Source organism: Moschus berezovskii, chromosome 6 (genome assembly GCF_049115385.1).
Source record: "Moschus berezovskii isolate FMDL1 chromosome 6, NW_MosBer_1.0, whole genome shotgun sequence".
Taxonomy (NCBI): Eukaryota; Metazoa; Chordata; class Mammalia; order Artiodactyla; family Moschidae; genus Moschus; species Moschus berezovskii.
Window position 1 is genome coordinate 29790502 of NC_142465.1, and position 27343 is coordinate 29817844.

The window sequence follows — 27343 nt, forward strand, 5'->3', positions numbered from 1 at the left end:
ACTGGGTGAAGCCGCCTACCCCCAGAATCCAGCCCCAGACGGGACCCTCACACATGTGCTCCTGCCTTTGAACCGAAATGTACAGCGTCTGCTCTCAGTGGCCATGGTCACCTTAGCTGGGCTTCCTGACACTCCTCCAGCCTGTGGCCTTCCCTCTGGTGCCTCGGGCAGGGGGGAGTTTCTCCTAAGCCTAACACTTTCCAGAGAGAATCCACCAGAGCAGGCAGCACCCTGTCTTGACTTGATTATAGGTAACTCTATAACGGCCAGGAAATCATTCCCGTCTCATCTCAACCCCTGTCTTCTCTGAAAGAAATCCAATGCCTAAAGGCCCAACACAAAACAGTTTAGCTGCTTAAAACATCTCTAGAATGAATGCTCTGGAATCTGAACTAAAGACTTTTAGCAGGGCAAAGCCTCTTCCATCAAAGTGAGTCCTACCTAGGACTCTGGCAGGAAGTTAGGATTCCTTTAAAGTCTCCTCCTTAATGGCCACCTGCTTTGGCACTGGCGGAAATCTTTTGTGAACAGAAAGTGGATGTGTATTCACTAACTAATCCATGCTCCGCTAACTACTTAAAGAATGTGAGCTTTAATTTCAAGAACTCTGGAGGCTGGAAGGATGAGTGATGAGGAAAGGTATGGACTCCATTCTAAATATCAAGTGGCAGCTCCCTCCTTCCCAAGCAATGGAAGAGAAAAGAACAGAAGTAAAGTGACAGGGTGAAGATTCTCAACATAGAAGGATTGCCTTTTAGGCAGTTAAGTTAGGTGAGGCCTTCAGATCTGACAGGACAGAGAAGTATCAGCAGAATCAGCTTCCTGGAAGTACAGGGGCAGAAGGTGACAGCAAGCCAGAGATGGAGGCAAAATCAGAGAGAACACTGGGCTTCAGCCACTCTGTCCATGTAACTTTAGCACACACCACTTCCTGTCCTGGCCAGTGGAACTGTCCTAGCCAAGACATGCGTGCCTCTGAGATGTGAACCAGATTCCTTCACAATTCAGTCCTCAAAATTTGAGGGCAATCACCTTCTTTCTTATCAACTGAGAAAGAATGGGCTGAAAAAGAATTGTGACATAAAATAAGAGCTAAAGAGCTGTAATTAGGAAATTAGGGTTAGAGCTAAGGAGCTTCCCAAATTGGGCAGATGTTTCAACCAGAAGAGGTGGGAAAGAGGCTTCCATTAAGACAGGGATCTCTCAATGTTTCTTGTCAACACGGTGACATATTTCACCTCTGCCTTCCCAGGCCCCCAACTTCTAACCTATTTTAAGAAAAGGAAAATTCATACACACACACACTATTCATGAAAGATACTTTAGAGTCCATCTAGTCTAATCTCATTTATTTAACAAATGGGAAGGAACTTCCCTGGTGGTCAAGTGGTTAAGAATCCACCTGACAATGAAGGGGACATAGGTCTGATCCCTGGTCCGGGAAGATTCCACATGCCTCCTGACAACTAAGATCACGAGCCACAACTGCTGAAGCCCATGCACCTAGAGCCTGTGCCCCACAACAAGAGGAGCCACCGTAAGGAGAAACTCGTGCACCACAACTAGACAGTAGCCCTAGCATGTGGCAACTTGAGAAGGGTCTACGCATAGCAACAAAGACCCAGCACAAAAATAAGATGGATAATTTTCTTTAAGTGGGAAAACTAAGCCTGGAAAAAGTATGTGGTCCCACGGAGATTAAGAGACTGATCACCTACGCACAGAGAGTAACAAAGCCAGGGCCTAGTCTCCTAACCCTTTTCCATTCTGAAAACTAGTGCTGGCTTTTCATCCCAAACTCATCCGTCTTGTTTTAATCCAGTCTCATCTCTGCCTTACTCCCCCCTAGAGAGGTAAGAACAGGGCAGGCCCGCTCTGCTCATCTCCAAAGACCGCCACTCTCCTCTTCCTGTCTTCCCCTTGTTCCCCACCCCCAGCTTTCCCAGGCTTCTCCCAACCTCTTCCTTCTCTCTTCAGCTTCCAAACAGCCCCTGCCTCCTAGAGACCCTTCCTCCTCACTCCCCTAACCCCACAATCCCCTCCAACAATCTCTGAGTTTGATAGAGACCAAAAAAAAAAAAAAAACCGATGCTTTGGCAACGGGTGAAGGCTGGATGTGATCTGCCTCCTACAGGAATGCTATTTAAAGGGGCGGCCTCACAATCCTCTCCCTCCAAAGTGACAAGAGAAAAGCCTGCTCCTCAATCTCTCCAGAGCTGCAAACTCAGCTCAAGTTAACTTCTGGCTTCCTCAACCTGCACCCTGGCCTGCTGCTCCTTTTTCCTATTCAGGTGGGAGGGAGAGGACTTGACAACTGAGGTGTGGGGGCTGAGGGGGGACTCATCTTCGTCTCCTTTGATGACAGGTACTCAGGAGGAGCAGGAGGCCCTGTGGGGCGGAGGACTGGAAGAACACTCTTCCCCCAACCATGTGAGTGACTTCAACCATGTGCCAGCTTCTTCTCAAAGTCGAACTTTGTTGGAAGAGAACTGATCTAGGCAAGAGGATCTAAGGTTCCGGAACTCTTGTCCTTAGCAGGGACCTCCTTCCCCTCTGGGTGTCCATGCTTAAACCACAGGTGTTCTTTTCCTCCCAGCCCAAGTACCAAAGGGTGAGGTCCCCTTGTCCAGGATGTACCCCCACCCCCACCCCCTGCACATGAAGGAGACCCTCACCCACTCACCCGACTGAACAGCATGGTGAGGGAAGCACTGTCTCTACTGCCCAGAGGAACAGGGGCTCCCCTGTAAGCATCCACCCCTAGGTCTGGTGGGAGGGCTAATTCTACCTCACTGCCGCAAACAAGTTAATGGAGTTTTTAATGAAAACACTGCACTAATGAAAATGCTGAGGCTAGAACCTACTCTCTGCCTGCGAGACAAAACAATCGGGGTCAGAATTTCTTCTTGATAATTCATTCCACAGTTCCTTTTAGGCCTAAAGTGAGCTGGGGATCTTAGCATAGAAAGCAGTTCATCATGAACTGCGTCCCAGACTATAAGAGATCAGAGACCCTCCTGGCTGAGGAAGGAAACTGCCTGAAATGCCGATGGGTCCTGTTAACTCAGCCATCCTTCACCTCTAGACAGTCACCTTTTGTTAAGGTGGTCAAGGCCACATGTCCTCACCCTCTTCTATTTTTCTCATTCTAGGGTCTCTGGATTCTAACAACTAAGTCTTCCCAGATGAAGAGGCAGTCGGGGCAGGTAGCAAACGTTCAGGACTGAATGTCATCTTTGAGTCCCAGTTCCAAATGTACTGATAAGCATGTGACCCTCATTAAGTCATTTCGCATCTATGAATCTGCTTTCTGGCCTGAAATAGGAAAGTCTTCCCTGCTTACCCTGCAGAATTGTCTTAAGGTTGTAAGAGCACTTTGAAAAAGTATATGTGTTAAAGTATGTGTGTGTAATGATATGTTTATAAAAAGACATTATGTCACATGACAAAATTTTATAAAAGGAGAACAGATTTGTGTTGCCAAGAGCTAGGGAAGGGAAAGGGGATTGTGGGAGGGACATAATGGAACAATATGAGGAAGGCCCTGTAGTGATAAAACCATCTTATATCCTGACCATGGTGGCAGATGCTGAACCTACACATGATAAAGCTGTACAGAACTAAATACACACAGTGAAATAAGTAAAACTGGGGAAATCTAAATAAAATCAATGAATTATACCAATGTCAATATCCTGGCTATAGGGGCAGGGGGATAAATTGGGAGATTGGGGTTGATAAAGTGCTGCTGGCAACTTGTGATAAAAAATATATATATAAACATGAAAAAAAAAAAACTCCTGGTTACAGTGGCATAGGATAGTTTTGCAAGATGCTACCTTTGAGGAAAATTGGTAAAGGTACACAGGATCACCCGATATTATTTCTCAATAAAAACTGTAATTTAAAAAAAGGTATTATATGTCTACTCTCTGTTCCCCTGCAGCAACTTGTCTTGCTGTCCTCTGGGATGTTCCTCTTAAGCATTCCTCATGCATATGGAAAAAGGATCTCTTGGCTCCTCAAACAGAGGATCCCAGCAGAGATATGAGTGAGTGCAAGGGGAGCTGCTCAGATACTTCTGAGCCTTCTCTTCATCAACACTTCCCTCAGTCTCAGGCGGCCTGATCCCCTACCCCGATCACTCCTTAGAACCTAACATTCTTTCTGTGACGCAGAAGGACACTCAGCTGATGCATGGAGCAGGACCCTCCAATGCTTCTAAAGAGTAGACAATTGCTGCTAAGAAAAACGTGTATTAATTATGGGTGCCAAGTATATTAATTATGGGGAGAAGGAAATGGCAACCCACTCCAGTGTTCTTGCCTGGAGAATCCCAGGGATGGGGAAGCCTGGTGGGCTGCCGTCTATGGGGTCGCACAGAGTCGAACACGACTGAAGTGACTTAGCAGCAGCAGCAAGCCTGGGTCTCAAGAAATAAAGATCAAACATACACATATCTAGAAACAGCTAACAAATAGCTTTAATGAACTCCGGATAGATTTGCTGAAAACTAAAAATTGCTTCCCTTTTATCCTGGAAGTATAGACACGACCATAATCAATCAATTAGTTACTTATATTTGCCCATTCCAACCACTCCAGACCTGTGACATATATGATCTGTTGCTCCAGCCCTCCCTGGCACAGCAGTGATGGATGGGGGGGCCGCTGTTTCCTGCCAGGGAGTTAACTAAACCTAGTTTAGTGCTATCTTAAACGCCTGGGGATTTGTGACACTTGAAATTCTAATTAGCGCAGGAAAGGGCTAGGGTGAAACAGCTTGTACTCCCTCAAGTATACCCACTCTCAGGGCCCTGTAACCTAATGAGGTCTGTGAAATTTAAGATCCAGAAGAGAAATCCCTGCCTGGAGCAACAGCTGTACCCAGGATGACAAGGGGATTTGGGTTAAGTTAGTCCCTCCAGTTAGGAGGGAGAATACCCCCAAATGGTATGTGACGGAAACTCACATGACACTGGTCCAATCAGTTGTCCTAGAATTACTCTGGACTGACCCTCTGCTCTGGTTTGTGGCGATGTCAAGGGAAAGAAGAAGGGGTTCGAGTTAGAGATGTGAGAACTTACTTGTTACCTGCAAGGTGTGGTAGGGCAGGTGAGGTTGGGGGGAGCGTTGGGGTAGTGAAAATCAGGATCCCAAGAGCACTTCCTCATTGCCCCTGCAGGCTGGAGAGCTGGAGGCAGACAAACAGACCCACGACTCCTAAAAGAGCCCCCACAAAGGAAAAAAGGGTTCCTCTGCTACTACTTGGCAGTGCAGTAGGAGCGGGCTGAATGCTTGCTGAACACATTTGGAAAAGGAAGAGAGGAGATAAGCGTCCTAATGAATGTGCAGGAGACAACAGCAGCTCCAGTGGGAGGGTTATAAGCTCATTATGGTTTAATATGATGATTGATCATCTCTGCCCGCCAGCATTATCCTAGAATAGTGATGAAGGTCGGAGAGACCCATGCCAGTCAGAGCTCAAGCTCTAGTCCCCAGGAGATAGAAAACATACTTGAGGGTCACATTTTTTTTCATTGTAAAAATTCATACACCTGGCATCAACACCATAACTCCTTTCCATGAAAAAAGCCCTTCACCCCCTGCCCCAGTTGGCCCCTTCTCTATGATTTCTCAGCCCTGGGTTGTTTCTCCATCTCCCTCTTCACCAGTTCTGGCTGATCCTCTCCCTAGTGACCCCACCTCATTCCCACCCTCTGAGAAAACAGCCACAGTTTCCAGTGCAGCACGGGTTTAGGTAGGTCCAAAGGCCTTTCAGTGGGTGCTCGCCGACGCTCGGTTCAGGTGGAAGGCCCGGGAGGCCTCCCGATAGGCATTTCGAAGCAGCACGTATGGGAAACAGGACTCCAGCATGTCCAGGGTCAGGAAAGAGGACTCCTCCACCAGCTGGAAAAGAAAGGGCCAAGGGAGATGAGGACCCCAGGTAGGGCAACCACTGTATAATAGCCAGGACATGGAAGCAACCTAGATGTCCATCTGCAGACGAATGGATAAGAAAGCTGTGGTACATATACACAATGGACTATTACACAGCAATTAAAAAGAATGCATTTGAGTCAGTTCTAATGAGGTGGATGAAACTGGAGCCTATTATACAGAGTGAAGTAAGCCAGAAAGAAAAACACCAATGTAGTATACTAATGCATATATATGGAATTTAGAAAGATGGTAACAATAACCCTGTATACGAGACAACTAATCTTCGAATGTATAGGCATAAAATTGTTTCTATTATTTATATTCTTAATGCTTCTATGAGTAATTCCCATTATGAGTATTGTTTATTTGCAAGATTTTTCTTGTTGATTATTGGTACCTGATGTTTCTCTTTTTAGAGAAGCTTTTTAAGGCAGCTTTGACTCTGTTGAGCCTCTCAATTTTATTTTTATTTTTACTGCATTAATACCTGGTATGTATTAGTTGCTTTCTTTTTTTTATGATTATTCTGTTTATTTTGCTAACTTCTTAAACTGGCTGTATACTTGTATACTCATTGCTTTTCCTTTTTATGTAAAGTCTACTACATTTAAGGCCTCAGTGGATAATGTTTTCCATATCCCGTAGGTTTTAAGACTTTGTATTTTTGTTCTCTTTCTGTAATGATGTTGTTTTTAAATGCCATGTACTCAGTGAGTGATATAAACACATTGTAAGTTTCAGTTTTCTAATAAAAAAATTTTGAAAATTTAAAAAAGAAAAAAAGAGGACTCCTCCACCACCTGGAAAAGAAAGGGCCAAGGGAGATGAGGACCCCTGGCAGGGCAGCCCTGTGACACCCTGTTCCTCTTCATTTGGTTCCCTGGGCCCTCTGAAGCCCTTAGAGTTACAAGTAAATGGGGTTCCAAGGCACTCTCACTTCATTTCACTCTCGGAAAGCAATGTTCTCTTCAGCTCCATTATAATAACCCCTGTGCCCCTCCTCAGGGTTACATGCAGGGCTCAGAAGCAGAAGGCGGGAAAGAATCCCTTCTCTAGGGCGGAAAAACTCCATTCTCTCTCTCTCTGGTGCTGAATGAGATGTGAGTGGGCAGCAGAGAAGCAGGTGAGAATGCATAAACGTGCTAACGACAGCTCTGCGGAGAAAAAACAATCAGCACCTCAGGCCAAGCAAGAGGGGCCCGGAGCCCACGCGGCTGAGTCTCCTCCCTCCCCAGTACAGTGCTTGGGGAAGGAGCAGGCATGACTGATTAGTTTAATTAGAAGGCCTGTGTGCTGTGGAAATCCCTGCAGCCCCCACAGCCAAGCAGAAAGATAGATCAAGATGACTGGGTAAGACGGAGGGTAGGGGGCTGGGGGATATTATCACAGAGCCGTACAGCCTAGCCTTGGGCCAGAGGGTTTCCTTCCCTGAAGAAGGAACGGGTGTCTTTCCTTCCATCCTCTCCTCGCCCAAGAGGTTGTGGGACTGAAAAACACTTTGGAGAGAAGTGTCCCATATCCTCTGGCAGTTCACACAGATGGGCCATCCCAAATATGTGTGGGGTTTCAAGTCCTGAAAATTCACTCAGGAAAGAGATCTACCGTCTCTATTCTAATGTTTTCTCTCTCTGAAGCCCTTTCAATTTTTAAAATTTGTAAGGTACTGCAGTACTCAAACCATGTACACACAATACACACAACAGCCTCAGAAGAGCAGACACCACAGGCTGAAGGAGAGAAAATCCGCCCATAAAACTGTAGCTCTGATCTCAGGTTGGATGGCAGAAAGAGTTTCTTGCTAAGCAAGATTTTCAAAACCTTAAGCCAATAAAGAGATAAGATCTCTTTTCCAGGATATGACCCTCGGGTACGGGGAAATGAGTGATGGCTTCAAGAAGGATCCACTGGTCCAAGACTTCTATTCTCTGCTCTGTTAAGCACAGAAAATCACAGGGCTCTCAACTGGAGGAAATTCATTGCAGTGGAAACAGCTCAGGAGTAAAAGCCAAGAAACGGGTTCTAGTCCCAAATCTGCCCATGTATTTGGGGGGGAGACCTTGGATGTTATCTTTCTCTCCCTCTCCTCGTTTTCCTCGCCGAGGAATGGTGAGGACTGGACTAACTGCCAGCATCTGATCTGTTTCTGACACCTAGGATTCCATGAGTCTATGAGAGAGTCATTCCTTCCCCTGTGAAACCTGCACCAGGAAGTCTGACAATAGTGGGGGTGGGCACTGTCCAGGCTTGACAGCCAAGACAGACCCCAGGGAGAGAAGTGCCTGAACAGGATTTGGGGCTACATGAGTAGCCTCTTTACACAGAATACAGCTCCTTCCCTTCAGTCGTTTCCAATTTCTCTGTGGAAACATTTGCATTTAAATTGCTTTGCAGCAGCTAGTCCCTCTGTCTCTTCCCTCCTACAAAAAGTGCCAGGTCCTAGGGCTGTTCCACCACTCTGCAGGCCTGTGACGCCACAAGGGGCAGACACCTTGCCACACTTGGCGGGGAGCTGGGGGGGGTGGTGCGGGGGGAGGAATGCAAAGCAGAGGGAGGAGGCAGGGCTGAGCAGCTGTACAGAATCACCTCCAACCTCACAGAGGTGGAAACTGTCCAAGGACATGGAACAGGCATGCCTAAATCATCCAGAAACTAAACTGAGCAGCAGAGAGAGGGAACATTTGTTTAGCATCTATTATGTACCAGGCACTATTATATAAACTGTCTCATGAACCCTCACCCCTCTAGCATAAGGATGTGAAAGTGAAAGTCACTAAGTCATGTCTGACTCTTTGCGACCCCATGGACTATACAGTCCATGGAATTCTCCAGGCCAGAATACTGGAGTGGGCAGCCTTTCCCTTCTCCAGGGGATCTTCCCAACCCAAGGATCGAACCCAGGTCTCCCACATTGCAGGGAGGCTTTTTTTTTTTTTACCAGTTGAGCCACAAGGGAAGCCCAAGAATACTGGAGTGGGTAGCCTATCCCTTCTCCAGCAGATCTTCCTGACCCAGGGATCGAACCAGGGTCTCCTGAATTGCAGGCATATTCTTTACCAAGAATCCCTGAGCTACCAGGGAAGCAAGTCATAAGGATAACTGCCCACTTTTAAGGCTAAAGAATCAGAGTCTCAGAAAGGGTAATTAACTTGCCCCAGCTGGCTCAGCAGTAAAGAATCCGCCTGCCACGCAGGAGCCACAGGAGACTTGGGTTCGATCCCTGGGTAGGGAAGATCCCCTGGAGGAAGGCATGGCAACCCACTCCAGTATTTGCCTGGAGAATTCCATAGACGAGGAGCCTGGCAGGCTACAGTTTATGGGGTCGCAGAGTCAGACATGACTGAAGCGACTTAGCATGCACACACACAAAGGTCGTGCTGCTCTGAAGACGGTGCTCTGTCGCCTTCCTTCAGCCCTCCTTGGCCTCCTCTGCCCTCTCACCTCCTCACCACACCTCCCGCAGCTTCATGTCCATTCTCTTCTCTTCCTCATCATGACCCTTAATCGGCCCAACCTAGGCCTTTTCGAGCTAGAGGAACTGAGACACAGATAGCACTCAGGGCCTGTGTATTTAAAGAAGGAGACCCAGAGGGAGTACCAGGCATGCTCACCCCTAATACTCGTGGGCCTGGCCAAGAGTGCAAATGGAAGCCCATATACCACATGATAAAATATTATATTCTTTCTTGCAACATTTGCAACATGTATTCATCCCTCAATATCCATGGGGCATTGGCAGGGAATTAGTTCCCAGACCACCTGTGGAACCAATTCAGGGGAGATACCAAAATCTGGAGATGCCCGGGTTACTTTTATAAAAAGGCACAGTACCTGCATATAACCTATTATATCCTCCCATATTCTTTAAATCATCTCTAGGTTACTTATAATACCTAATACAACATAAATGTTATGTAAACAGTTATAAATACCATATAAAGGCCATGTAAATAGTTGATGGTGTGAGCAATTTGAAGTTTTGCTTTATGGAACTTTCTGGAATGTTTTTTAAAATAGTTTCAATCCATGGTTGGTTGACTCCATAGCTGAAAACCTGTGGATATGGAGGGCTGAGTGTACCTTTACAATTTCACGGAAGACAGGTTTGAATTAAGGATTGTTAGACCCCTCAGAGTTCTGTACCAGAGCAGAGAGAAGGGAGGGAATCAGCCTCCAGCCTGGCACCCCTTCTCCTCCCTCCCCAGTTTGGGGGGCTTGTAGACACACATAATCTTCCTGTCTGCACATCTAAACTCAGCCATACATTCCATGGGCTCCAGAGCACAGCCTGCCTCAGTAGGATGGACTCAAGGAAGTGCAGTACAAGCTCTACATGTGGGCTGGAGCTGCTCAGGAGAGAATTCTGAGACCCAAGAAGTCTTTAGTGGGGGCTCTGAGGTGGGCACAGGTTCCAGGTGGGCCTGTCCTCTCCCCACAGGCCAGAAGAAGGGTCACTTAAACCCAGGGCCCAGAGCAGGAGCCCCTCCTGCCCACCTTTAAGTGCAGAGCTAAGCTGGGGAATCAAACTTTAGAACAAGAGTGAGTAAGCACGTTGAAGAGGGAAACAGGATCAACAGTAAAAGATTTTTTAAAAGCTAACTGAGTCAGAGTTCCCAGAACTTTCTACCAAAGAAAGGGAAAGGCCAGAGCTTGGGAAACAGAAAAGATAGCAGGAGCTAGCTGCCTGATTCGTGTCCCACCTGGTACCCTGCGTTACAGCTTTTCAGCTAAAAATCCCTTCCCTCTTCTGGGCTCCACTCCTCCTCCCCGAGCTGAACTCCCCTAGTTGAACTCCCCCAGCTGAACCTTCTTCATGGTTCTCTTAAGGATAAGAAATACAGCGGTAGGAAGTGGCTAAGTAAAATCAAAGATGCACTGGACAGGTAGTTATGGATGAGGGACATCCCCATCCACGAGCTCATCCCCACGGTGGGGGTAGGCTGTCCCACCATATCAGACTCAAGAGCACTGCAGGGAAAGGGGCCCAGTCAGCTAGGGGCCAGGAAGACACTGTCCTGCAGAGAAATCCTCAAAGACTCAACCTTGGGATGACAGGACAAATCTAGAATATTAACCAGAATGTGAGGGTTAGACCCCTTCAGACAGAATTAAATTCTTAGTTAATGCTTTTGAGTGATAACCACGGTAGGGAGCCTAGGACCCTATAGAAGATCCTCCCTCTGGCCCTTCCTCTACGACCAACTTAGAGCAGATACATACCAAGCGCATGAGCAGAGAAATGGACTCCCGGTTTCGGGTTTTAAGCTTGTCAGTCTCTTGGCCCAGCTGCAGGAGGCTGACAGAAGCCACCTGTAAGGGAAAAATTTGTAAGGAAGCAGATTTTTATGAAGGTCAGAGTAGGACAGCCTCAGGCTACAGGAAGTCAAGAGAAGATCAAGGAGGTGAGTTAAGAAGTGCTGGGAGGCTTGGGGTGGGAAAGCGGTGAATCCCCCAGGCTTCAGAGACACATGCTGCCTCCAAACTAGCCAGTGCAGACAACAGGCAGTTGCCAGGGATGATGGAGGAGAGGGAGTAAGAGGCGAAGAAAGAAACTGCAACAGAGGCAGGTAATACTGTATGCCAGGAGATTAATCTCTTTTCCGAGGCGGCCTCCAGACACCACTGTCATCAGACTGTTTACAGCTGACTCCCCACCCGACTAGAGACAGAGCTGGGCCGCTGACTCAGACACAGTGCTTTTGGTATTCTCCTCTGTCAACTCCTGAATGGCTGTCCTCTCCATTCACCTTCAGGTCCCCGATGGATCAAAGAGAAAGAAAGAAATGTGGCTAATTGCATCCCAGACCCAGATTACCTGTATCTAGCAAACAGAGAGGGTAAAAGAGGCAGTGGGGCAGGTGGGGGGGTGGGGGGTGACTCCCTTCTCACCCCATCTTAGAGATCTGGTGTGAATCCTCTTTATATCCCGGAGCCCATTCTGTCTGTTCTGCTGCCCCAGTTTAAAGAGAGACCCTCTCACTAAGCTTCCAAGTCCCTGACATATACTTCTTGGGACCAGGGTGTGATTCCCTGGAGAACATGATCTACTGTTTCTTCCTAAAAGGAGACAGATGAGGCTCTAGTTTTTAAATCAGAACCACGCTTTGCAAAAGAATAAGCTCCCTTCAAACTGGCGCTCTGTTAAAACCTAGAGGGGTGGGATGGAGTGGGAAGGTGAGAGAGAGGTTCAAGAGGGAGGGGACATATGTACATCTATGGCTGATTCATGTTGATGTATGGCCGAAACCAACACAATATTGTAAAGTAATTATCCTCCAATTAAAAATAAATTAACTTTTTTTAAAAAAGAATAAGCTCCCTATTGCTGAGAATTCTCAAGCAGTCAGTGGGACTGGACCACATATCAAAGAGTATGGATGAGATTCCTCCACGGAGGATTTAGAATGGAAAGCTCTGGGACCTCTTTGAACAATGGAAAGAGATTACTTATTCTGTGTTTTTCCAGAGGCAAAGCTTAGATCAATAGTGAGAGTTGCAGGGAGTCAAACTTCTGCTAAAAAATTTTTTAACAACTTCTTTCAAACAAATTGAACATAACCTACAGTAAAATCAGCTTCCTGATTATAAGTTCCAGTCCCTAGAAATCTAGACCAGGGGGCTGTCAAAATAAGATCCCGGATGGACAGCACCAACATTACCCAGGAACTTGCTAGAAATGCAAGATTTTCCAGCCCCACCATTAATCTATTGAATCAGAAATTCTCCACATGATTCTGATTCACAATGAAGTCTGAGAATTTGAAAAAAGTTTGACTTTTTATCAGTATTAGAGTTGAAAGGGGCCTCATAGATGATAAAACTCAGTGTCTCGAGTCTGTATTTTAGCAAACTCCTCAGGATACTGTAATGCACACCAAGGAAATACATCATGGATTTGGTTTAATATCTCTATTTAATAAATGGGAAAACTGTGGCCTCAAAAGTATGGCTTTTCAGAGACCACGCAACTTCTCAGTGGCAGATCCAAAACTAAACTCAGATTTGCTAACTCTTAGTCCAGTACTCCTTCCAAGTATCAGGCAGAGGCTGAAATACCAGCTGTTAGGGAATTTAGAAGAAACCCCTGCCTTTCACAAAGCCATCTCTCACTACTTAACGAACAAGATGGGAGGTTAGACTCCGAGGCCTGCTCAATAAAAACTGTCTATGGATTTAAGTCAAACCACTTGCCCCAAGACTTCACAATCGTCCATTCCTTATAACCTAGACCCACTCACCACTAGAAACTCCTTGAGGTGAGTTTCAATGTTCTTGTTGTAGACTGTGAAGAGGGCAGCAGACACCTGGATGATGGCTTTGGTCAAGCAGTGAATATTGTTGCTGTAACCTAGATGATTATTGACAGAGGGGGAGAGAAAGCAAAGGAAATTGAACCATGCCAGGTGACCCCAGCTGGTAACTTGCCATTTTTTCAGTCTGGGCCAGCCCTCTATGACACCAAAGGACTAGGAGCCATTCGAGAATTAGGAGAAAGATAGATAGTCTGATGAAATTTCACCTGAATTTAATTTTACAGATTGTTCATTCTCAAGAGCTTTCTGAAACAGAACTTTGCATCTGAGTCAGAAGTCTGTATTTTCCAGATAGATGTCTCGGTCTCATCTCCCAACCCCAGGGGGACACTAACCTAAACCTACTCCTTACTTACCATCCTTCTCAATGCTGTAGAAGGAGGCAGCATCCATGGCTAGGAGGGGGAGGGAAACGGCCAGAAAGATCAAGAGCAGGCAGGCCACCTTATATTCTTCCTCAGGGGATGACAAATCTGGGAAAAGGAAAAGAGAGTAAGGTCAGTAAACAGGAGCTTTCTTCCACGGGGTCCTACTTCACAGAATTCCTAGGAGGGTCACATGAGAAAATATCCGTGAAAAGACTTTGTAGAGCGTTATAGGTAAGTCATTACAGCTGCTAGTGAGAGGCCTGAGTCCCAGAGGCTTCCACTGGTGACTGAGCAGAGCTTTTGGCAAAGGGCTCAGCTGACACGCAGGCTGAGGGCACTCTGTCAGCTGCCTGACGGAGTGGAGAGGCAGGAAGAAGAGGAAAGACTCTCATCAAAACCAAAAGAGAAGAGGGAGAGCCAGTCTGGCAATTCGAAAAGGCTTCATACCAACCCCCTGGTTCCATCCTATTCAGAGTATGTGCAAGTATGAATGTGCTAATCAGAGGAAATGTGTAATGGAAATATAAGAGACAAGTGTGAGACCAGGGGAAGAAGTGAATGGTGTCAAGGTGATTAGAGGTGGGGGGAGAAAGTAAGATCATTCTGGGCAACTGGGACACTATATACCACAGAACTAAGCGTTAAATCATGTCTGTTTCCCTCACTGTTTCATCTGCCTTAATCTTATTTCCCCAACCAGATTGTAAATTCCTTTGAGCACGTGCTGAGTACCAGACTCACTTAATACTTTCTAGCTGATTGACAGATCAACTGGTTGGAACCTGACTAGAAATCAAAATTGCCTGTGGAAGTATTTTCTGGGGATTAGAGACTGTGCTTTAAGTCCTTCCTTAGCTCCCAATTTCTACCCTCTGAATTCACAATCCCAAATAAAGACTTCTTTGACACTGACATTTTCCCACCCCAAAATAGGGCCCAAGCCCTCCGTCACCCCTGTTCCCCAACTGTACCAGTTTTCAGATTGGCAATGGCAGCCACCAGGGCTGGATCAATGTCACAGTCCACCCCCGCAGCAGATGCCAGCTCAAAGATGCTCAGGGTCACCTGGTGGAGAAGAAAACAACATTCTGGAGAGTATTCCCTGGAGAAAAGTACTGGGCAGAAGCTACAGGTGGTCAAGACCCCTGGATCACAGATTTTAAACTTTTGGTGTACTATCATCTTTTCTAGGTATTCCTTTCATAGATCTCCCTAACCTGCAGGGAAAAGGAAAAAAAAAAGCCGAAGACTTTAGCCTGGCCTTCAGATTCTCCACAGCACGAATTTACTTTTCCAACTTTATTTCCTCAAACACTTCCTACAGGCAATGCAGCCAGAGTGATGTATTCACCATCTCTAAGCTACAATTTACTTTCTTCTTTTCATACACCGGTTCCTATGCGTCCCTCTTCTGGAGTGTCCTTTCTTCTTGAGAGACCATAGGAAATATATAGGTCCCTGCCCCTGGTTCCTGACACAAGGCTCCTAAAACGCTTATAATTCCCTAAGTGATAAAAACAGTAGGAGCATTTTTTGTTCCTATGCAGCAACTCTGGTTGGGCTCCTGGCCAGCTCCTAGATAGAGGCTGGTCACCAGAGAGACCAAGCCTTGATTAGACGCTGGGAATTTTCAGCTCCACGCCGCCGCCCCCCCACCCCACCCACTTCTACAGAGAGAGGAGAGAGCCTGGAAATGGAGTTAATAATGCCTATGTGAGGAAGCCTCCATAAAATCCCAACAGTGTGGGGTTCAGAGAGCCTCCAGGTAGGGAGCACATCCACAGACCAGGAGGGTGTTCAGCCCAAATGCAGAAAGTCACAAGCTTATGTCATCAGGACCCTCACAGGTCTCACCCTGTGTATCTTTCCATATGGCTGGTCTGAAAGTACAAGTGAGTATTAGGTGCTCAGTCATGTCCGACTCTTTGGGACACTATGCACTGTAGCCCAGCATATCTCCTCAGTCCATGGAATTCTCCAGGCAAGAATACTGGAGTGGATGGTCATTATCTTCTCCAGGGGATCTTCCCAATCCAGGGATCAAACCTGGGTCTCCTGTATTGCAGGCAGATTCTTTACCTCTGAGCCACTGGGAAGTCCATATGGCTGTTCTTCTATATCCTTTATCACATCCTTTAATAAACTGGTCAGTCACTGTGTTTCCCTGAGTTCTGTGAACAACTCTAGCAAATTAATGGAACCTAAGGAGGTAGATGGAGAAGGCAATGGCACCCCACTCCAGCACTCTTGGCTGGAAAATCCCATGGACGGAGGAGCCTGGTGCGCTGCAGTCAGTGGGGTCGCTAAGAGTCAGACACGACTGAGCGACTTCACTTTCACTTTTCACTTTTATGCATTGGAGAAGGAAATGGCAACCCATTCCAGTGTTCTTGCCTGGAGAATCCCAGGGACGGGGGAGCCTGGTGGGCTGCCGTCTCTAGGGTCGCACAGAGTCGGACACGACTAAAGCCACTAAGCAGCAGTAGCAGCAGCAGCAAGGAGGTAGATATTGGAACCTCTGACCTATAGCCAGTTGGTCAGAAGCACAGGTTTGCAACTGGCTTCTGAATAGGTGGCGGGGGTAGGTGCAGACTTGTGGAAGTGAGCCCTAAACGTGTGTGATCTGACACCAACTCTAGGTTGATAGTGTCAGAACTGAGTTAAGCTACAGGACATCCAGCTGGTGTCACAGGGAATTGGTGTGGGGACATCCTCCAAACACTTGGTGACCAGAAGTGTCAGAAGTAAAGTGTTCTGCATGAGAGTAAAGGAGACTCTCAGGAGAGAATCACACAGTAGGGGAAAACTGGGTTTTTCCTGACATAGGAAGGGAAAAAGACAAGCTTTTCCTGTTTACTTCTCTTCTGCTTATATCCAACTGACACCCACCCTTGAGGCCTACCTTGAATCTCTCATTCTCTGTAGAGCCCTCCCTGTTGACTGCAGCTCATGCTCATCTTTCCCTCTTTAACTTGGCCGCACTTACTTGGCACCGATCACAGGCAACACCTGGTATCATCAGTTATCTTCTCAGATTGGAGGCACGATGTATGGCTTATCTCACCAATGAGATTACAATATGCTTTTAGCCTCATGGCATAGAGAGGGGAGAGAAAGTCCTGGAGTGAGAGGATCTGGTTTCAAATCCTAGCACCACCACTTACTAATTGCGTGACTTTGGCTAAAAGTTACTTAACCTCTTGGAGCCTCCATTTTATCATCTGTAAAACTGGAATAAAAATACTCACCTTACAGAGTTGCTGTGAATATTAAATTAGATCACATATGTAAAAGGACTTCCCTGGTAGCTCAGCTGGTAAAGAATCTGCCTGCAATGCAGGAGACCTGGGTTCAATTCCTGGCTCGGGAAGATCCCCTGGAGAAGGGATAGGCTTCCCACTCCAGTATTCTTGCATGGAGAATTCCATGGACAGAGGAGCCTGGCAGGCTACAGTCCATTAGGTCGAAAAGAGTCGGACATGACTTTCACTTTCACTTTTTACATATAATGCACCTACCCCTAATTGGGCTTCCCTGGTGGTTCGGCGGGTAAAGAATTCGACTGGGAGACTTGGGTTTGATCCCTGGGTTGGGAAGATCCCCTGGAGAAGGAAAAGGCTACCCACGCCAGTATTCTGGCCTGGAGAATTCCATGAACTGTATAGTCCATGGGGCCACAAAGAGTCAGACATGACTGAGCGACTTTCACTTTATTGCCCTAATGACTCACAGAATCACTGAGAGACTAATAAACCTTGTTGTTTTCGCTCTGCTTCCTTTCCCTCAAAGCCAGGAGCTCTGCATTTCTTTCATCCTCTCTAGGTTTGAACACCATGCTAAGCATATAGAAGGCATTCATTTAATGTTTATTGATTGACTCCTGTATCCCTCATCATACTTAGAATCAGGTTCCCAAGATGTAGCTCCAAATACCCACACCCGCAAAAATACTTGGACTTTTGAGGTTAAGAAAAAAAGACTTCAAAATGTTCTGAGAGAACAAGGATAACTGTTCCAATGGCAGATAACTAAGTAGAGTATCTTATGCAAAGAACCCCACAGATACAACAGTAAACACATACCGCCTACCATGCTAGACACAGACGGTGAACCTCAGTGTTCTGCTCTGCCCTGTTTAAATTCCCTACTAATGAAACAACCCTGCTAGTGGCAACCATGACCTAGGAGATTGGGGATTTGGTCCATAATCTGTGGTTTTCTGGAGGAAGAAGGTGATGGTTGAAGGAAACTTCTTCACCTTTTAACCTGCTTCTCTTCTCCTCATCTTCTCGCCGCTCGGAGGTAGTAACAGAGTCTCTGATGGACAGGCCAGCCTCATCTCCACACACCTGCTTATCCTCACAGGCAGGCAGAGTCTAAAGCTCAAAGCTGCCAGGAAGATACCAACTAGACACACTCCTGACAGACCAGAGCATTCCGCCCCAATATCAACAGCTGCCAGAAACCCAGGGCGCACAGTGAAATCCAAGCCAGGGCCTGAAGGAGCAGCCATCCAGTGAAAAATCACCCCTCATGGCCTGTGACCTTTTGGCCTTCATCTGATTTCAGGCAGAGAGAGGAGAAATTTTCACGATTCTTCTGACCTCAAGGGAAGGGAAGTTGTTTTTTCTCTTAGCATCTAACGACTTACTTCCCGTGGGGTCGCAAAGAGTCAGACACGACTAAGCGACTGAACAACATCTTCCTGTTAACCAATTTCCTCTTCTGATAGACCTCCCTTCATTAATGGAGTCAGTTATAAGAGAAGTACCCTGCCCTGTGCACTGTGCAGCTGTATTTCCTGCGAAACATACTTGTTTGTTCCAGGTGATTCAACAGGCAATCTGACGTGAGCATGGCGAGGCGAAACGGATGTTTAAGTCAGGTGCTGACAGAGCTCCCTCCCCCTTTCCCCATGCCTATAGGAAATGAGGCCTGAGGCAGGTGACACACAAACAGACAAACCAGACAGTCACAGAGCTAGGAGGGAGACCAGGCCAGAAAAGGAAAGGAAAGTCTAAGGGCAGGCAGGGTGGGCGGGAATGGAAGAACCAAATTTGACAGAAAGGTCCCAGGCTCCAGACTGAAGAGGGGACTTGTTTGCACATAATTCAGAATCTAATTTGAACATCTTAAGAGAAAACCTATAGATGCTATTATCCTTGCCCTCACTGCTCTCCCTCCAGGAACGTTCCCCAGCCCCCACAGGATCTCCCCAGGGCTCCCCTACTCTGACCTCTCTTCTCTGACCAAAATTCCTCCCTCCACAAAACCTCCCCAGATCTTTTTCTATTGAAAACCTGGCTCTTCTTCCTGTGGCATTCTTCAGAGCCCTCTCCTCCCTTCCAAGATCCTAGTGCTATCCTTTGTCAACAACAGAAATCTCCTGGTTGGATTCCACTGTGCATTCCCCAATACCTTGATATCTGTGTCTGGAGTGACAAACTCCTTCAGGCATTCGATGGGACCCATGAGAAATGGGCAGTGGGAGGAGAAAACCTGGAGGAAAGAAGACAAATGAGTCCAAGGACAGAGGCCAGCACCTTCAAACATAGGTGGAAACAAAAGAAAACAAAACAGGGCCTCAGCTTAGATGAGAACTTTCTGTGTTACTTCCCTCCTCACACGTCCAGATTTCCTCAGCTCATCTGTCCTCAGAGATCTTCCAGGACTTCTACTGGATTAAGCTCCTTTCTCCACAATGCTTACCAACCCTCTCCACAACTTCTCACACAAGCCCCACCCAGCGCTTTATTTTGTTTATCCTGTGGCAGCCCCCCACCCCCACTCACCTCCCGAAGTCCCTCTTGGGCCATAGCCCTAAAGCTGAGGATAACTCCAATGATGGTCATGCGCTTCAGCACATTATCAGCCCCTGAGGAGAAAGAAGAGCATGAGAGAAGAGAATGTGGGAAAATGGCAATGGTTTTGCTTCTTCAGACCCAACCGAGGCCTCATAGCTCCAAAAACCCTTGTGGTCCACAATGCTTTTCCCACAGTTCCTTCTCCCTTTAGGGGATGTGCTCACCTGTCAGCTGGGGCAGCAGAGAAGCCATCAAGTCTGCCTTATTGAAGTTGGATCTGATCTGAACAAGTACATCCATGTTTTCTACCACCAGTTTCTGCAGTCAGAACAGAGACATTAAGCAAGAAAAGACAAGACCCATGGTACATCTCTTCCCAGTCTCCTACCCCTACCCCACTTCCCCCACGGCTGGACCTTCTTCCCAGGGCGTTGCATCCACAGTACCTTCAGCTCCACAATTTGCGAAGTCACATGCCACATCAGGTTTTCACTCAGGAACTTCATGCCGTATGGGCCCAAGAGTTCAGCCAAGGCCCGCATCTCTGGAATAGAGTTACAGAGGCCCCAGGTAGGACCCAGAGGGCACTGGTGCATTTGCACAATAGCTATAGGATAGTCTGAACATTTCTAATGTTTTTCAGCAAGGAAAGTAAATGGCAAGGAAGGGAAATAGGGAGCACATGTGGCCTGAAATCCTGCATTCAGGTGAGAGGTCTGGGCTGCCTGTGAGACAGTTAACCTTCTACCCACTGGTACTCACACCAAGATGCACCACAAACGATAGCTATTTACGTTTCATTCCTGCAGGAATCTGGACTTTGCCAAGTCCCTTTACCTGCTATCTGGGCTTTCCTCTTGCTGTACTAGCTGCACTAGCTTTATGAGATGTAAAACCATCTCTGAGCCTCAGTTCCCTTCTCTGTAAAATGAAGAAATTAAAATCCACCCTGAATACCTCACAGAGTTGCTAGAAGAGCATGATCAACACACATCCCCATTATCCCAATTGTTTTTTCCTCTAAACCCTTCTTTCCTCCAGTCTGCTCCATTACCTTATCCCTCCCTAACCAGCCTGCTTCTGGCCCTTTGTGAATTAAATAAAGCCTGGCCGGGGAAATTCCATGTTTAAAACCTGAGGGACAAATTCAGACAGGAAAGAGCTCCAGCTTTGATCTCTGGTTATGGACCATCTCCGCAGAGAAAACCATAAAGACCAGAAGAAACAAGAGACAAGGAGAGGAAAGGTGAGTTTAACCTAGTTAATAAGAGTTCAGAGGGAAAGGGAAGTTGAGGCCCCATACTCAAGGGTTGAAAGGCAGGACCAGTTGATCTCCACCTCTACCACTGACAAAAGCTGTGGAGTTGGTCACAGCAGCTGACATGGAGTCTCATGTGGAATAAAATACTAGACATTTTTAGAGTTCACTTATTTACAATAGGAACAACTGAGCTGAGAACTAGGAAAGGATTTCCTAACTGTTCACCTTCAGTTCAGTTCAGTCGCTCAGTCGTGTCCGACTCTCCGCGACCCCATGAATCACAGCACGCCAGGCCTCCCTGTCCATCACCAACTCCCGGAGTTCACTCAAATTCATGTCCACAGAGTCGGTGATGCCATCCAGCCATCTCATTCTCCGTCGTCCCCTTCTCCTCCCGCCCCCAACCTTTCCCAGCATCAGAGTCTTTTCCAGTGAGTCAACTCGTCGCATGAGGTGGCCAAAGTATAGATAATGCTAAAATGGCTGACAGAGAGGCAGAGGGGCTGAACTACCCTTTCTGGAGAAAAGATACGTTGATCCACCAGTTTGGATCCATCTTACTCTAGTCCTCTCTAGGCTAGTAACCCTAAGGCATCCTTCTCTATCCATCTATCTATTTTTGCAGCAGCATTGCCCCATCACCATGGTAACCCTGGGAAATTGGGGTGGGGATGGTAGAAGGGGAAATCAACATTACCTCCTGCTGCTCGTCAGTTGTCAGCAAGACCTAAAGCTGATTTTAGATGCTGCCTACAGCTTGTGGGAGGAGTTGATGAGAAGGGGACATCTGAAGCCTCCAGCAGGTAGAGAGTAGGGTCAGCTCACTGATAGAGTCGGTGTGAGGGCAAGAAGAAGGCAGAGCTGGAGAACAGAGCTGCGTGCTCTGACCTCCATAACACCCTCTCCAAGAAAGGGGGAGAATGGAGAGGGCAGCATCACTAAAACAACTCCTACCTGTCTCAGATCCCATGCGGGGTCCATGAGAGGAAGGAGGAAGTAGTTGGATAGTTCATGGATCAGTCAGGAAAACAAATCTATTAAAAAGGATCCACACAGCTTCAAGCCCTCTTTAATAAGAGAATAACTTCCCAATTCATTCATGACACACTCCTCATCTGCCTGCCTTGAGACACTAAAGCACTTCTGTACACTGGGAAGCAGCACGACAAAGTGATTAAGCACCTGGGTTCTGGAATTTGACTGCCTTGAGATGAAATTCCAGTTCTACCATTTATGAAAGTGCAAACTTAAGCTCCGTCACCTCTTGTGTCTCAGTGTTCTCATTTGTAAAATGGGGGTAATAACAACCTCAAGGCTGTTGTGAGGAGTGAAGGAGTTAATAAATGTGAACATTCAGAACCTAGCCCACACCAAACATCATCGGTTATGTCACCATCATTATTAAATATCAGTTATCTAAAATGTATCCCTCAGGGAGAAGATGCCACGACATGAGATCACTGTTTAATAATTCCAAACATCAGAATGTCCTTACCTTTATCCTTTACCCTTCATCATATGTCCTACTCTCTACTCTTTGTGGAAATGGAAAATAACCATTTACTACCCTTTGGAGAATAAATGCTTTCAATGACTTGAGTGCCCCTGCCTAGCTCTTAACTCCTTTCATCCTGTCTTTCCACCATCAACCCCCAAGCCACTTCCCAATTCTGGGTCTCACTTGAAATCTCTCCTATCGTCCCTAAGGTAGAGTCTAGCAGAGATCTAGAAGAGTATAGAATGAGGCTCTCGGAAGGTAGGAGAACATAGATGGGGTCTATCAGCTGGGATATTGTACTGAGGGGAAAGCTCGGCTCCTTGACAGGAGACCAGACTGAGCTCACCAGAGACGTCAGAGAACTCCTCTGCGCTGAAGGTCTGCTCCCCCTCTCTCGGGAGGCTGATGAAGGCCTGGGCGGCTGGTGAGAGGATGATGGTCCCGCTGCTCGCCTGTCTAAGCAGACTTTCTAGGTACCTACAGGGTTGGCCAAGAGAGCACAGAAGATGAGTGTTCAGCCCCCTCCTCCTACCACCACCACTGGGCTCAGGAAGAGGAGCTCCACGAAAGGCTGGGGTCAGGAGGAGAGACCGGGGCTGGGAGGAGGAGACAGTACAGCACTCTAATAAACACCCCAGGCTGTTGGCTCAAAAACAACTGGCAGTAACGTGACTCCGCTTTGCCTCTAATCTGCTAGACCATGGCTGTGCTGTCAAATGTAATGGTGGACATGCCCCACCACCTTTTCCAGCTATTGCACGCCCCGCACTCTTAGCCTTTCTCTGTCAGGTAAGACAAGCCTAAGCTGACAAGACAAAAATTCCTACTAATTGGGCTCCTCCAAAATATACTTAGCCTCAACCTCCTCAATGAGAGTGTTAGACTAAGCGCCTAGGAGCCTGGAAGCGAGTCTCAAGTCAAACCTCCTGGGCACAGAAAAGCCCAGTGAACACTTGTCATCCAGTCTCTAAATATCCCCTCCTGACTTCTGGGCAAGCTAAGAAGGCTTCCAGCCAATGACAGCAGAGGGCTTGGTAACCCCTGTCACTCACCCAGGCGCTAGCTCTAGGCCGAGGTCTTACAGAAGTCACAAGCTAACACGGGTAGGTCAAAACCAGCACTCAACGTGAGGTCTTTTTCCTTTTAATCTGAATTCGCTGTCAAATTTTTAAAACGGAGATTTTATATTAAAAATAATAATTTAGTGAGGCAGCAATCAGATGATACTAAGTGGTGGCTGCCCCTTTATAAGGGCATGCCCTTACTACTCAAAGTTCTCACCCAGCCCACAAGACCCATTCCCCTTACCTGCCAGGCCCAGCTTGATATATGTATTGCAAACCCTGTCTCAGGCTTACCCGCCTTCTCAGGGGGTTCTTTGCAGCCCGACTCGTATTAAGCAGATATTGGATTAAGAGCGCCACCCAGTGGCTTAGGGAGGTACGACTTCAGCTCCTTTCCATCCTTAAAACCTCAAAGGCAGTATTGCTGATTCCTGCCCTCTCCAGTTTGGGGGAGGAGGCCCCTTTCCCTATGAAAAACACTCTACTAATCGCAATATGGTCATGTTGGAAGACAGGAGACAGTCCTCTGGAGAGAAGGTATGAGACAGAATGGTCTTCAGAGGGAGAATTTGGGTGAAAAGAGAAATAAGAGAACTTCATGAAGAGGAAGAAAGATCATTTGAAATGAAAACAGTAAGAATCCAGAAAATAAAGGTCAGGAACTGCAGATTAAAAGGAAAAGGGTGGTCAATGGGTGTCACATGGAAGCTTGGAAAGAACCCTCATGGTGGAGAGAGGACATCTGAGTTTGCCCCAGCTTATAGCTCTAGGCCTCGGGCAAAAACAAGCCTCTGTTTGGAGGTCTATGACCCTAGGAGCTAAAACGCCTGGTCCCGAGGTCCTACCCTGTAAAGGAAAAAGTGCTAACAGAAAGAGTAAGGCAGAGAGAGAGGATAAGCAATACTGACCAGTTTGTGTAGAGAGTGGTGATAGTCTGCTCCCCACATGAGTCCAGTGGCTGTGTCTGCTGCAGGAGGGCGTTGCGTATGACTCTGGACACATCTGCACCCAAAAACTGGGCCAGTGATTGTATGAAACTGATGTACGCTTTGACTCCTGCCAACAGCTCAGAAGGCCTGGCGATCTCCTGGGTTGTAGCATTGTAGCCAGCCAGCCACACAATGGCTCTGGGTGACAAAAACCATAGTCACAGCCATAATGTCAAACATAGTAACAGTTATCACACTTCCACTGTGTTCTTGATGCTGCACTACGATATAACTACACACATCATCTCATGGAAACCTCACAGTAACCCAAAAAGGTAGGTACACTTATCATCCCCATTTCATGGTGAAGAAACTGAGACACAGAGAAGTCCAAGTGACAGAGCCAGGACTTGACTCCAATAACATTTGATTCTCAGTCACCATGTCCTTCTGCCTCCTCTAGGGAAATTAGATCAGGTGGTAAAAGATCTAGGCTCCCAAATGCCATCTAACTGTATGAGCTGTCACATAACCTCCTACATTCTCAGGGTCAGCATTTGTCTTTTCTCTTGGGAAAGAATTAGTTCCATTCACTGTCAGAAATTAAAAAGCACACCCAGAAATCCTTAGATGTGCAGTGCAATCCTGAGTGGCCATGGGATGCCAAGTGGAGAGTGAGTACGCCTGGCTGGCACACAGCTATAGCCAACCTTAGAGAAGGAAGAACTGTTAACACTGTATTATTTCACGGGCACATCAGCAACACCCCCTCCCACTTGGACTCCCAGACCCTTCCAAAATACCTTCCCCGGGAACCTGAGAATTCACAGGTAGAGTCAGTTCTCTTCCTTTAGACCTTCTTCCTTGTTAAAATGTAAACAGCCCTGGTGATCCCGTGTTTAAGAACCCACCTTGCAATGCAAGGAACACCAGTTCAATCCCTGGTCCGGGAAAATCCCACATGCCGCAGAGCGACAGAGTCCGTGTGCCACAGCTAATGAACTCTCACTCTAGTGAGCTCTCACTCTTGAGCCGTAACTACTGAAGACCGCATGCCTGGAGCCCATGCTCCGCAACTCAAGAAGCCACTGCAATAAGCCTTCACATCAGAACAAAGAGTAGCCCTCACCTGCTCCAACTAGAGAAAGCCCACGCGCAGCAATGGAAACCAAAAATTAAATAAGTAAATAACCATAAAAACAACAATCATAAAAAATGTAAACAGTAGGAGGAAAAGGAACATCAGACCTTGTCAACACAAGCTTTTGTCAGTCATCAGTGCATCAATATGAATGAGTCCATCAGGTTCTCCCTAAAGCCACAGGTGTTTGGGAGTTTTGTTTTGCATTTTTGGAAAAATGAGAGGGGAGGCGGGGAACAGGAGCACCTGCTTCCTGGATGAAAAGGAGAAGGAAAACCACTTGAGGGAAAATACCACGGAAAGGACAGACTGGATGCAAGCCTAATCTATTTTAGAGTTCTCATTAAGGCCAAATCTTTAGGCCAACTTCGGGGCTTTAGGAGCAAGGATGTCAATGAAGAAAGGATTAGAGATGTTCAGGAAAGACTGAAATATCACACCTGTGCTGCTGCAGGGCCTAGAAACCACTGCCAGTTTCTGAAGGTTCGCACATGGATGATTACCAAATTGTCATCTTGACATTTTGTATGTGCCTGAGACACTTCCTTCTATATAGCTAAAGTGTAAGGTATGAAAACAAACTAATTTTACTGTCACCAAGGCAAAAGCCTCATTGAAAAAACAAGCCTGCATCTCTCGCAATCAAGGCGCAGACTCCTGACTCTTCTCCCTACTTCTGTCCTCGCCCCGCTAGTGCAGGGCGAACCTACTGAAATACTGAGCGAGAGCACGTCCCTGCTCTGCTCAAACCCTGCCAAGCCTCCCTGTCTCACTCAGAGTCAAAGCCAGACGCCCGAGGGTGGCACAGAGGCAGCTGAACAGTCTGCCTTCCACTCCTCCAGCCTCTCTGACCTCATGTCCTACCAGTTTCCCCCCTGCTCATCCTGGCCTCCTCCATGCTCGCTGAACATACCAGGCATGCTCCCACCTCAGATCCTTCACACTTGCTGTTTCCTCTGCCTAGAATGTTCTTTGCGCAGACAGTCACCCACTTAGCTTTCTCAATTCCTTCAGGGAGTTCATTCAAATGTCACTTTCTCAAGCTGGCCTTCGCTGGCCACCCTATGTAAACTTCTACCACCACCGCCACCACTATACCCTTGCTATCTCCTTCTCCTGCCTTTCTAGCACTTATCATTTTCTAATCTAATACTATATATCCTGTGTTCTTGTTTGTCTCTCCCATTCGAAGGAAACTTTATGCGGCCAGGAATCTTTATTCCTTTTATATACTGCTGTATCAACAGCTTAGGGAACACTGCCAACACACAGTAGATGTTCAATAAATACTTGTTGAATGAATGTGTAAATATACTAGTATACATACTGTAAAAGGAAACACAGAAGACTAGCAGATTATTCATAAAACTGTCTTCCCCTCATTCCCTAATTTGCTGACTACGGTGCCCAATTTCAATACAAGGAATGTTCCTGCAAATTTAGGGGGCAACAGAACGAGAGGCAAAGTGGGGGGAAGGGAACTTATTTCGTTGAGGCCTACATATGTCACTCAAGATTATCTTTAATACTCTACCAATTCTCAATTAAGGGTAATTCTCATAACAAGGTAAAAATCATTATCCTTACTTTATAGGGTAGGAAATTGAGGCTCAAACAAGATAGATAACCTGCTCTGGTGTCTTAGCGAAGAGCATCAACACAGATCTGCAGACTGCAGAGGGCCCATTCACTCTACTAAATCATTTCTGGTTGTTTATCAAAACAGCCGATAAAGGTTTGGGGTTCTCTTCATTTATTTGTTTTAAATAGAGGTGCCTAGGACCTATGCCAGATTAGCTGCTGCAGAATGACCACCAAGATGGAGCTAATGGAACCCAACTTTTGAGAACTACCATACTAAGCAAAGAGAAGACAAGCAAAGAGCAATACCTGTTGAATCTGGCCTCCAGATGGCTGCTGAGATACTCAGAAGGGAAGATGGTGTGTTCAAACACAAAGAAGCTCTGTACATGATTCATTGTCAGTGCCAGCTCCGTCAAGTTTAGGTGTAGCTTGTCCATGCTGG

The 27343-nt window shown here is 46.8% G+C and overlaps 1 protein-coding gene across 1 annotated transcript in view; it reads right to left on the minus strand.

Moving 5' to 3' along the window:
* Window positions 1–4461: 4461 nt before the first annotated feature.
* NCKAP1L (NCK associated protein 1 like) overlaps window positions 4462–27343 on the minus strand; it is a 48805-nt gene continuing 25923 nt past the window's right edge. The window contains exons 20-31 of the mRNA XM_055395705.2: window positions 27208–27339; window positions 24156–24374; window positions 22530–22660; window positions 19871–19968; window positions 19649–19742; window positions 19413–19495; window positions 19039–19119; window positions 14592–14685; window positions 13609–13725; window positions 13178–13287; window positions 11160–11249; window positions 4462–5909 (exon numbers count right to left, since the gene is read on the minus strand). Coding sequence (XP_055251680.1) covers window positions 5778–5909; window positions 11160–11249; window positions 13178–13287; window positions 13609–13725; window positions 14592–14685; window positions 19039–19119; window positions 19413–19495; window positions 19649–19742; window positions 19871–19968; window positions 22530–22660; window positions 24156–24374; window positions 27208–27339 — 1381 coding nt within the window. The 3' untranslated portion in view covers window positions 4462–5777. The remainder of the gene's footprint in view (window positions 5910–11159; window positions 11250–13177; window positions 13288–13608; window positions 13726–14591; window positions 14686–19038; window positions 19120–19412; window positions 19496–19648; window positions 19743–19870; window positions 19969–22529; window positions 22661–24155; window positions 24375–27207; window positions 27340–27343) is intronic.